General features: G+C 39.1%; 1 protein-coding gene across 3 annotated transcripts in view; it reads right to left on the bottom strand.

Moving 5' to 3' along the window:
* The window catches only part of LOC107680658 (rab11 family-interacting protein 5-like), a 16,831-nt gene that overhangs the window by 2,104 nt on the left and 1,979 nt on the right, over positions 1 to 12,748 (bottom strand). Inside the window, exons 2-5 of one of the 3 annotated variants that reach the window (XM_016476655.1) lie at positions 7,582 to 8,087; positions 6,645 to 7,197; positions 1,845 to 4,052; positions 332 to 473 (exon numbers count right to left, since the gene is read on the bottom strand). In XM_016476655.1, the coding sequence (XP_016332141.1) occupies positions 332 to 473; positions 1,845 to 4,052; positions 6,645 to 7,197; positions 7,582 to 8,087 (3,409 nt within the window). Of the gene's footprint in view, positions 1 to 314; positions 474 to 1,844; positions 4,053 to 6,644; positions 7,198 to 7,581; positions 8,088 to 12,748 lie in introns of all 3 variants that reach the window. The other 2 variants (XM_016476656.1, XM_016476657.1) reach the window with 2 other exon arrangements.

The raw sequence follows: 12,748 nt of genomic DNA, 5'->3' as shown, positions 1-12,748 counted from the left end.
TATCGTCCTCTTTTGGAAGGCCAAACAAAGTAGTTTCGCTTTCACAACGAAACACACGGCAACAACAATACTACAGCGAGAATCAAAGTTACGCCTTCTTTTTTTGCGTGAACATTTGGGCGGCGTTATGCAAATCTTCCCACATTGTGACGTAGACATGTGGGGGCGTGTTAGATCTTCTTTATGCACCAAGAGCTTGTAACACTCCAAAGAGAACGGAAAAATTGAAATCGCATCATATGACCCCTTTAATATGAATAAAATACTATATTTTGGTAGGGAGTGCTATTAGATAAAAACATTGCTTACAGCACCTTTAAAATTCCAGTACCTGGTTTTTCTCATCCTCAACAGGGGTTGGTGCAGATCGTCCTGGGTTGATGGTGGACTTGAGTTTCTCCAGCACTGAGCGGCTTTCAGGTTTCTTCCCTCCCTGTAGAGTCATGTTGGTCAAGGGCTTCACTGGGTGAGGGCTGTACAGCGGTGCGAAAAGGAGATAAATGAGGTATTTATGTTGATCTAGGCATTTCATCATGGTGTAATTGGTACTGTGTAAGCATCTTTTACTTTTTCTTTAAGCCATTTTTTAGATCTCATGTTTATTAACTTCCTGATGAGTTAATTAGTATAACAAAAGCAATAGCGCACAGTTGAGGAAGCAATGGTTAAAAGTAATGAAAAAACAACGAGTTGCCTTTTTATATCTCAAGAGACTCAGTTCTTAGTTATCTTTCATTTAAGCAAAAACTTGTTTGGAGATCTTCTCTTACCAGTGCTGTTAATATTAAAGCTGCAGTCTGTAACTTTTTTTGTGTTCAAAATTTACAAAATATATATAATAATCGAGTATACCATGGATTAATTTTCCAAACTGTGTTTTTGGCTTGTCCTGAATCACTACGGTACACCTATAATACGTGTTTATATGCGGATTATTTTAGACTGGTTCGGGTAGGTACCGTTGCAGAGTAGCCCAATACCTGCGTGATTCCTCATAGACATAAACAGAGAGAAGTAGCTACGGCTACAATGTTCTTCCGCAAGACGCATGCAGTTCTGTTTATTAACCGCTAGAGTGCCAAAAGTTACGGACTGCAGCTTTAACTAAAAGTTAAACATAACATTAAAAAAATTGTTTTCATTAATTGAAATAAGGTGAAATGACTGTCAATATTAGATATGTAAATATTAGAACAAAAAAAAGAAAACAAAGCTGTAGTACTGAAATCATTAAAACAAAAGCGAAATATATATAAACTGAAATCCTTTGGATAAAAAAAAATTTGATTGAAGACGTTGCCACTTCTAAAAGGTTTTTTCTCAAGTCTCAAGCAATTTAATATCGATACTGTCTAGGAGAAGCACTTTGAGAAGCATCTTTATGATTTTTGTCTCTTTAGGTACTAATAAACAGGTCAGTCAGCCCTCATAATGATACAGTCAACATCTCACATCAAACCTCTCATGAACACTAGATGCATACAATACAACTTTCATCTAACTTTAGTTACCTTTACAAAGGTATATGTGTTGCTGCCAAAACAGAATGAAGGCTGAAAGAAGCAACAGAAAAGCAAAGATGAAAAATGAAAGAACTAAAAGTAATGCAGCATGAGCAAACCAGGAGGAAACATAAAAAGAGATGGTGCTGGAAAAATGCATTTACACATTTGTCAACGTCCGAATTATAGTAAGTTGTGAGTGCAAAAACAAAGTTTGTTCTTGGCCAGCATATGTGAGAGCATTTATGAGCCTGTCTTAGTGCACCTGCTGTGAGAGAGTATGAGGTAATTTCTCAGGTGAGAGCAGAGGTGAGTGCGCTTTTAAAGGCAGTGAGGTCTCACCTGCTCTCCTCATGGGGCAGGAGGACGTTAGCTGGCTGTGTCTCCTCAGGTGAGAGGGAGAGCAGTGCGTCAACGTGGGGCTGGGCGGTGGAGAAGCATGTGGAACCCATGCTGGGCAACTCGATTGGGGGGTTCGCAGGAAGGGAAGGGTCAAGGTGGAGACAGGAATTAGTACCTGCTAATGGGGTGGGTGAAGGGGAAGGATCATGCAAAATGAGATCTGACGTAGGATGAGGAGAGCCTGGGAGGAAATCGGCACCCGAGACAGTTTTGGGTGAGCTTGTGGTTGAGCGCGGTCTGATGCGGGCTGATCTGACTTCTATTTTATAAGGGCTTCTGGAGTTTCTTGGAGCTACCCTAGCATGCAAGTCCTCGAAGCTTATTTGTTCCTCCAGCGTCGAACAAGATTCCTCGACCTTGTTGTTCTTTAAGAAGCAGACTTCAGAGTTTAGGTTGCCTTCTGTTAAATGATTATGCTCCTTATCATCATCATGTGTAGTGAGCAAGTCATTGTCTTTTGCTACCTCTTGTTTGATTTGCATTGTCACAGTGTTGTCTTTGCTTGAGCATGTTTGAGTGATCACAGTGATCTCTTTGTTGAGGAGAACGTCAGCCACATTGTAAGACTCACAGTTTGAAGCAGTGTTTTGGTGTTCACAAGTGTCGACTTTATGTCCTCCCAGTTCTTCACTAGATCTCTCAAAAGGTGACGAGCCATGATTATGGTTTTGAGAGTCAGACAAATATGATGTGATATTACTACGGGTGTTTTTTGGTGAAAATATCTCCAGCTCTGATGCTATTCTGCACAATATATCCTCTGGTAATCCTGGGGAGCATCTGGGAAGCGAGGAACCATTCGAGTGCAAATTTGAACAATCTTTGGATGATTTAACACCATCTTTATTAATTTCAAAAGATGGTTGCAACTCAGACGGTGAACTTCCAGAATCAATAAAAGCAAACTCTGAAGTACTTTCTGTATTGTTGTTCGAATCTCTAGGTGAGAGGGTCAACAAACCCACGCCATCGGTTTTAGTCCTGCACTGTTGTTCATTGGAGACCTTTATTTCACAGGGCGATTCTGAATCATGTTTCGGTTGGGTCTGAGGTGAACTGCAAAGTGATTCGGTCACTGTGGTTTCCCAGTCAGATGGGAAACACAAAGTTTCAGGAACCGTGTACTCACATTCAGAACTTCCGAGTGCATCTTCACCGAAACCATTCGGTGAGCCAGTACCATTGTTGTTTGTGGCAAAATCATGACCCCTTGCTTCCCCAACCATTAATTCGTTCAGTCTGATACCGCTGTGCAACTCTGCATCTATCTTGTTACACCCTACTGAAGAAATATGGTGCAACTCTTTATCTGAACACAAAATCTGAGAGTTCCTCTTCACATCTCCATCTCTCACATGCTGAAGGGAGGCAAAGTCAGTCTGGGAAAGGAAGCAGGCCTCTTTCTGCACAGCCAGCTCCTGGGCTCTATCCAACCAGCTGTCCGTGGTGATCCCTTGGGTCCTTATGGGTCTACGTGGTGGTAGAGGAGGCAGATCCCATGGCCTTGAAACACCCATGTCAACTTCATCGACCCTTAAACCACTGTTCGCTTTGTTGTTTACACACTGGTTTGTATTTGGTACCTGTGAGAGAAACGGTGCCGATGGAGGTCTGGCTGGAGTCCCACTTGGTGATTTGAGTCGGTTGGTGGCAAATGCTTCAAAATCATCCCATTCCCCAGCCCTCTCAGACAGAGAGTGGTTCGGATTAGTTTTTGAGTTTCGATCTGGTGTCTCAGGCATAATAGCTGGAAGAGATCTCTGTCTGGACATACTTCTGGGTCTTTCCCGTTTTACTGCATACATTTTGTTCTGTGCTCCATTACGGAGGGGACTGCATCCGACTGGATAATGACAAAGACTGGAATTAAGAGAACAGTAGCCAGCAGTCAGAGACTTCAGTGCTTCCTCGGCTATAAGATCCTCAAAAAAGGGGTTTTGCTGTAGTCGTGTGAGGAAAGGGTTGGAGGGAGAGATGGAAGGGGGTGTTGAGGAAGAGTGGGTGAATGGGTTGGTGTGATTGCCACTAGGGGGAGACACCGAGCCAGTAGTGCAACTGAGGGGAAGAGAGCATGGGGGCTGACTGGGGGAGCAAGGGATCTGACAGGGGGTGTCTGAGCTGCTCTCTACCTTAGGAGAGACTCCCAGCCTGTGGAGGGAAGGCACAAGTAGTCCTCTTAGTCATAGTGTGCAATGGGCCATAAAATCTAACTATGAGTGGGGAGGGGAGAGAGACAGTTCTTTTCTATTACAGAGACACCTCTTAAAGGGATAGTTCACCCAAAAAAGAAAATTCTGTCATTAATTACTCACCCTCATGTCGTTCCAAACCCGTAAGACCTTCGTTCATCTTCGGAACACAAATTAAGATATTTTTGATGCATTCCGAGAGCTCTCTGACCCTCCCATAGACAGCAAGGATCTTTACACGATCAAGGCTCAGAAACGAAGCAAGGAGATAGTTAAAATAATCCATGTGACATCAGTGGTTCAACAGTAATTTTATGAAGCTACAAGAATACTTTGTGCGCAAAGAAAACAAAAATAATGACTTTATTCAACAATTTGTCTCCTCCTCGTCACCCTAGCGCCATTTTGGAGCGTATCACATACGTAAACAACGTATGCTGTTCTGTGTCAGCAGCACCATACGTTGTTTACAATTTGATTTGAACGTAAACAATGTATCCGTGTACATACATTGCATATGTTGTTTACGTATGTGATACTCTCCAAAATGGCACTAGGGTGACGAGGAGGAGACAAATTGTTGAATAAAGTCATTATTTTTGTTTTCTTTGTGCACAAATAGTATTCTTGTAGCTTCATAAAATTACTGTTGAACCACTGATGTCACATGGATTATTTTAACAATCTCCTTGCTACGTTTCTGAGCCTTGATCATGGTAGTATCCTTGCTGTCTATATGAGGGTCAGAGGGCTCTTGGAATGCATCAAAAATATCTTAATTTGTGTTCTGAAGATGGACAAAGGTCTCACGGGTTTGGAACGGCATGACGGTGAGTAATTAATGACAGAATTTTAATTTTTGTGTGAACTACCTTCTATATAATAGAAGAAAAACTATTTGATTTGATTTCAAATTTGTTCATGTTTTGATCGGAAGCGTCTGGCATGTTTTGACCAGCTTGCACATTGTTCCTACATAAATACTGCTGGCTTAGCAGGAAAAAAAAAGGGGAGAAAAGACATTACCTGGCTGTCAACCTATAAACTCTAACTAGGGGTGGGCGATATACCTGTAAACACGATAAACGGGTACAAATTTCAAAATGGTATAAATCTCGGATCATCATCTCTAGTGTGCTATGCTAAAGTGATGTTTCGATGTTGTTGTCTTTAAAAAGTTTAGCATTTGCATGCATTTTTAAGCCTTGCCAGTTTAAACTTTCAAGCAATTTTAAAACATTCAAGCACAATAAGACATAAGACATGAAAGAATTCAGTTTTGTTTCCCCATTTCACACAGCATGAGTACTGAATTACATTCTTTTTCATGGTTTATTTTGCTTAAATTGTCAAATATTCAAAAAGTTATGAGACAATGCCAGTCTTGGCAATACCGGTTTATTCACATAAACACAGTTGGTGATGTTTTTAGTGAACATAAGACAGTTGGGAGAAAATGGGATGTGTATCAATATATTGTATGATGTATCCGTTTTAGGTCCTAAAGTGACAGCAGCATAATATACCTGCTGTCTGTGTCATTTAATGTCTTTTAATCAAACAATGGTGGGGGGGGAACAAGAGAAAGCACTCACTGATCCTGAATGAACTACTTTTGTAGCTTTAATAATAATCCCTGTATATTTAATTGATACAGTGAAGACTGTGCAGTGTTTTATTGTACATTTGATTGCTTTATTCAATTTCTGTAGTATTTCTTACCCCTTTAAGAAAGACATACCTAAAAAGGCGCTATTTCATTTTTTCTGTTTTATTGTAGTTAGTTGTTTACTTGTTTTCACTAAGCTTGAGAACTTATTTTTATTAAGTAAGCTAGTAGTGTGCATAATGTATAATTTCAATTTCATATTAAATTTTATCATAGCAACTTTATTTCAAGCAAAAGAAATAACTACATCAATTTGTGACATATTGTTATGACATAAAATTACTAATAAAGATTTGTCATATCGCCCACTCCTAACTCTAATAAAAATAAAACGGGTTACACTATAAGAAATGGCTGAATGTGTCAAAAAAAAAAAATCATGTTGATGAATGAAAAATAAATTAAATTAATTACTGAAATATGAAATTAAAAAGTACATAAAATCAATCAATTTAATGTAAGTGGACATTTCTTATAAAAATAGCTGATGTTTTTGAATGCTTCAACAAATTCGTGGAACTTGACAAACTATTTTTTTTATTAAAACACACACATTAACAATCCCTTCTTTGAAAAATGTCTTGACCTATGTTCTGCAGACCAAGAGTAATATAAAGGACTGAGATGGAAAAAGCTGCTGCAGTAACTGTTGCATCAGCAAATTCAAACACTCCTTTTTCTAAGAATATTATTTGAGGACCAAAATGCAGGCTGACATTCAAAGCCATCCACTTAAAAACAAAGTATCCCTTTAGAAGAACGTCTGGCAATAAATATACAGATCATGGGGAACTGCTATTGATGATATTGGTACACAAGCAAGGTCAGACATCTTTTGTTCTGTAACATAAAACCTAGTAGCCTTGCTTGGCCTTCACTCACCTTGGCTTGTTCTGGGAGTCACCGGAGCCAAACCATCCTCTGCGTCTGCCCTCAAGAGGAGCAGAAACCTGGCTCTGCTCTGGCTTGGCTGGGAGAGAGTCACTCCGTCCGCTAGAAAACAGAGTTTTCCTCAGCTTTTTTCCTTTATCCACCACTTCCACCGGTCCAGCAGCCTGCACTGGCTTCCCCGCTGAGGTGGTTGCTCCTTGGGTCTGACTCTGAGCTTCATCTGCCTCACTGTCCTCCTTCTTGCTCTTTTCAATGGACCAACGTCTCCCATCGCTCTTGTGCGAGTCTTCACCACGTCGGGTCAGATTCTGGAGAGAGCGAGAAAGGGGTGCACATTTCTCCAGCAGGGAGCGCTTGGCCGGGATAGTGCTTGGACTCTTGGGGCTGACAGGCTCGGATGAGTAGATGTGGCTACCGTTGATGCAGAGGGTTGATTTGGAGAGCGGCATATTTTGGCCTTTTAGGTTTTCCACAGCAGGGCTGGGATGAGGAACACCTGTGATCTTACTGGCTTCATCACTGTGTGCGCGCTTGTGAGTCATCACTTTAAAGACAGAGGTCACAGAGAGAAGAGAGAGAAAGGGTACAGACAAAGATCAGTATATGGCCCAAACCATACATTTGAGCAGAGGTTTTAAAGACTTTATTCACTCACCCTCATGTCATTCCAAACATGTTTGACTTTCTTTCATCTTTGAAACACAACAGAAGATATTTTGAAAAATGTCTCAGGATTTTTTTGTCCACACATTGAAAGTCATTGGGTCCAATGTTGTTTTGGACCCCAATGACTTCAACTGTACGCACAAAAACAGTTGAAATATTTTTTTAAATATCTTTGAATATGATGCACAGAATAAAGAAACTCATACAAGTTTAGAACAACACAAGGGTTGTCATAAACTATCATATGGAGCCCACAACTGACCTTTTATCCCACCTTCAGTGTCCATTCGGAAGGGCTCCATCACTCTGCTGCTGTAGATGGGTGTTCTGGACAGCTCTACTGAGACGAATGGATCCCTGGCGGACGATGCCATGCTACTGTCTGATGCCAATGACGAACACGACCGAGTGTCTGAATTCTTGCGCAGTTTGCCCGTAAGGAAGAAGTCTTTCACCTTGCTCCGGTGTTCATCGACCCCCTCTTCCTCGCCCGGCTCATCTGGTCCACCATCTCCTGCAAAGGGAGGAGCTACAGACCCTGATAGTGCGGCGTAGCGGCCAGGTAAAATGGCAGAGGAGGATTCTACGTCTCCTCTCTTTCTTCCTGTGACGCGGTCCTTCAGCTTTCCAAATGCAGAACGGGGCTTGTCCTTTATGGTCAGATCGTACATGCTAGCGGTCATGTTGTTGCGGGTGAACTGGATGGTGACCTGCAGCTCACCCCGCTCCTTCTCCTTCCGACCAGCCTTGGAGTGCAGCTTGAGCCACCTTAAACACAGAAAGAAAACAGTCAGCTGAAAGCAAATTCATATTTATCACTTAAAGTTATTTTTTAAAAACTTAAAGTAATCTTTAGCAATTATCTAATGACAATTTTTCACTGTACATTATAATGCAGTAATAAATAAATTCCCTTGTAGTATTTAAAATGAATGATTACAGTCTTTAGTGTTATATATTAAACAAATATTATAGAACTGTAATACACTGAACAAAATTATAAACGCAACACTTTTGTTTTTGCACGCTCCCTCAAAACTTGCGACATCTGTGGCATTGTGCTGTGTGATAAAACTGCACATTTTAGAGTGGCCTTTTATTGTGGCCAGCCTAAGGCACACCTGTGCAATAATCATGCTGTCTAATCAGCATCTTGATATGCCATACCTGTGAGGTGGATGGATTATCTCGGCAAAGGAGAAGTGCTCACTAACACAGATTTAGACAGATTTGTGAACAATATTTGAGAGAAATAGGCCTTTTGTGTACATAGAAAAAGTCTTAGATCTTTGAGTTCAGCTCATGAAAAATGGGGGCAAAAACAAAAGTGTTGCGTTTATAATTTTGTTCAGTGTATTTCCTCCATTTCCGGTAGAGCAGAGAGCACCTCATGTGCGCACACGTGCAAAGAGCCAAGACAAACGCCTTTCACTGGGAGATGCAGAAGAGAGAGAAAGAGAAGGCGAGAGAGGTGCAACTCTGAGCTCAATTAAAGCCAGATGTGCAGAACAGCCTCATGCCTACAACGACATGTGATGACTCAGAATAGTGTGTGCAGAGACGGACACACTCCGTGTCCATACGTCTCTCCACATGACCTGAAGCGCTGAGAGGCGTACATGGCAGTGCAAACTTTAACTAGAAAATTAAAGTTTTTCAAGATAAACATCGAATGTTGACTTGACAAAGTCATTTGTTATGCAGTTACTAGACCGCTCCGCTCCTCCCACCACACTCCTGCATTACGGTGTTCAAGATGGTTGCTAGGCCGTTGCTAAGGTGCATTGTAGTTTAGTGGTTCTCAACCTTTTAACTCAAAGATTCCTCATTGTCCGACACAATATTTGAAGGACCCCTCATATAGGCTAAGATATTTTCAGTATTTCTACCATAATGACAGAGCTGCTTGTTTTAAAGCTTAAATTAACATAAATGGATTAATATATCTATAATGATAATTTATATATTATAATAAGTAACCAAAATTAATTTCAAGAATCGTATGTTCTTCAAAAAAAACAAAAAAAAAAAAAACAACACACACATTAGTTATTAAGCAGGGGTTAAATATAATGGCAGTTTACATCTTGTATTTGTGTTTTTTAGTATTTAGCTTATAATGTTTTTATATCAATAATAATAATTAGTAATAATTTAAATAAAAATACTGATCCTGTGGCCCCTTTGGAAGTTTAGAAGTCTAATTAGGGCCCAAGCCAGAAAGGCGCAGGGCCCTATTGATCCCCTAAGGATTATTATTATTTTATTTTTTTGTCAACCTTCCGGGGCTTTTTGGGGGCTACTCCTCAGAGGAAAATTACACTATACACACCAAACTTTGTCTACATGATGCCAAAACATTGAGGAACTTATATTGTGGATGGATTTTGGATAGCTTGAACGGTTTTGCCGTGGTGATTTATTAAAATAACAGGAAAAAATGAAAGCGTAATTGTGTTGTATTATTAAAGTGCAGCTTCCAAACAGTTCAAAACTTTTTACATACATAGAACAAGTCATTCTGAGGAAATAGGCATAATTTCACGACTTTACAACGCTCTATGGATAACAGAAAATTTAAAAACTATAAGACATCTGATCTCACTCTGCCACTCTGCCTGTGTGAGGAAGGGAGGAGGTGGGGGGCTGGGTGAGTGTGTGCGTGTTGAGAGTGGGAGTGAGAGAAGGGGAGGGTGAGAGAGAGAGAGAGGGAGAGAGAGAGAGAGAAACGTTTTTAATTACAGCTTAAGAAATCTCTTAGGCCTTATCCTTTTCTGTCAGTTTTAGGGACAAAAAAATCCTAGTAATAATTTAGAAATGATAAATTGATCATTAATAAAGTATGAAAATACAATTATTAAACATTATAGATATGCTCAAGAACAAAACATTTATAGCTGTATTTATAAACTGCTTACTAATGCCTATTATTGTTGGAACAATGCTTTATAAAGGATGAATTGACTATTTACTAATGCTTAACTAATGATTCATAGTGTGCAGTTATTATAAAGTGTTACCAATTTTTTAATGTTTAAGTTTTAAATATTAACTGACAATAATACATGCTATATAATTATTGCTCATGTTAATTAATATAGTTAATGTTAATAACTGAAACCTTATTGTAAAGTGTTACTAAAGTTTTATATATTGTTCTGTGTATGTGTGTTTCACAGTCTTAATGGTTTTGATTAACCCTTTAATTGCCGTATCCCTTAAAACCAGAATGTCAGAGGGTTATTGTAAATGCATGTGCCCGCTGTGCACCGTTCTCCTGATGCCACCGGGGTGGCGTTTGCCCTGATGGCTTGGGCCCGCCATCGCTGCTTGCAGCTATATTTATTATTTAGATTTTCTTGAAACACTTTGGCAGATTTGGGATTTTTAAAGCCAGTAACATTCTGAAACTGATAAGAAACAAATATACAACTTAATATATAAATTAAGTTTATATCATAAACTTTCACTTACATTAGGCATTTGTTAATACTTATTAACATCTTAACAGTCTTTAATTAAATCAATTTTGTTAGCTGAACATTGTGAATTTAAGAGTTGAATTATGGACGTGAGAATAAAGGAAGGCGTATATGAAAATAACAATGTTATTGTTGCTCAGCATGGCTCACTGATTTCCTCCCTCACTTGTTTATAGAGGTTTCAGCCAAGAAGCCCCCACCTACCTCATCTCTTCCTCCCCTCCCATAACAAATTATTTACTCCTCCTAATGACGGCACCACTAGATATGTAGTTGAATTTCATCTACTAGATGCGCAAGCTTTTAAACAAGAGCGATATAAAAAAAAAACAAAAAAAACCAGACAAGTTTCCAGGAAGGTTACGTCTGTTGGAGTGCAGTGAAATGCATGTTTGTTGAGTTCAGTGCAGACTCTGTGACCATTCTGACACATGCTGGTACTGCCGTGTGGAGGCATGACTCTGCGCCAGCACTACGCAAGCACACTGATGAGGACTAGATGCAGCATGCCCCTCCAAGTATGTTGCTGTTGTTGTGTCTGCAAAAGCATATCCCATTACTCTGGTATTCAAAACAGTGTTGATTTTGCACTTCCCATAGATCCCTTGTTGTGTGGCTTCGACCACCATGCATTTGTTTAATATTGCATGTGACATCAGTAATTTAGGTTATGTTTTGGTGGTAGCCAAAGAATCTTCCTGCAGTTCTGTTATGTTGCGAATGGGAATGTCTGTCCAACTGTGAAATGGGTGCACAGAAATTCTTCCACCCAAAATCACAGGCTCAAGGTTTTGGCATGCCTGTGTCAAATATCCCAGGACTATATCAACTGAAAAACAAGGAAAGCTGTTCTTTAAAAATACATTCAGCTTCACGAACATAAGGCTATAAAAACAAAGATAGATCGTGTATCTTAAGGCTATATATTTTTTTTACAGTCACTCTTGGGAATGAAGAGAAGTGGTGAAACAAACACATTATTTTACATGTTCCCTATAATCAGTGTTTTTAGTATCATTGAGATACTACTATAGTTTTTTATTTTAAATACATTTTTATTGTGTTTTTTAAGTCTATACAGTTTCCATTTTATTTTTATTTCAGTTTTATGTTTAGTTATTTCAGTACATCAAATTTAAATATTTTATTTGAGTTAACACGTATTTATTTCAAGTAATGAAAACTAGCCTATGATATTTCTACTTATTAGCCTATACCTTGCCTTGTTTTACGTATACTTGCTGAAACATAAACCTGAGCTGGTCAGCTTCCCTTACGAAAATTAACCATGGTTTTACTACAAATTAAACCATGCACTCAAAATTATGTGTGATTTCTGTACTACTAGCTTTGTATTGCTAAAATAAATCATGGAACTGTTATCAAATAAGTTTCCTGAACACTCTCCACATCTTCCATTGGTCAGTTTACAGGTAGCCCCGTCCCCAGACTCCTGTCATTGGTTGATTCAGTTTTGCCGTGTTGACTAGACCAATGAGTAAACTGATACAAGTGGTTCATAGATCTTAGTCAGAGAAGTGCTATATTTGGACAGAAATAAAAAAAACATTCAATTGGATGTTGTTTAACAACATACCTATTGTTAATTTTTCTGGAAAAAACAAACTTTCAGTCCCTGATGAAAATTAACAATGTTTTTACCACAATAAAACAAATAGCTAGTTAAACCATGGTAACCACAAATTAACCATGTTTTTGCTACACTAACCATAGTTTATCCATGGTATTTAGTAAAACTGTGGTTATACAAATGGTAATCAATATGCCAAAAAAACATGGTTACAACACTTTTATTACAATAAAACCATGGTTAATTTTCCTAAGGGTTGTCCTAGGGCTGGACAATAATGCAATATCAATATGTATCGCGATATAATTTTTTTCAATAACGGTGATATGATTTTTAAACACATTTCCGATATTTCG

This window comes from Sinocyclocheilus anshuiensis, unplaced genomic scaffold, assembly GCF_001515605.1.
Source record: "Sinocyclocheilus anshuiensis isolate Anshui unplaced genomic scaffold, SAMN03320099.WGS_v1.1 scaffold328, whole genome shotgun sequence".
NCBI classification, from domain to species: Eukaryota; Metazoa; Chordata; class Actinopteri; order Cypriniformes; family Cyprinidae; genus Sinocyclocheilus; species Sinocyclocheilus anshuiensis.
The sequence above is the reverse complement of the archived record's forward strand: the minus strand, read 5'-3'. Positions and strand labels throughout refer to the sequence as shown.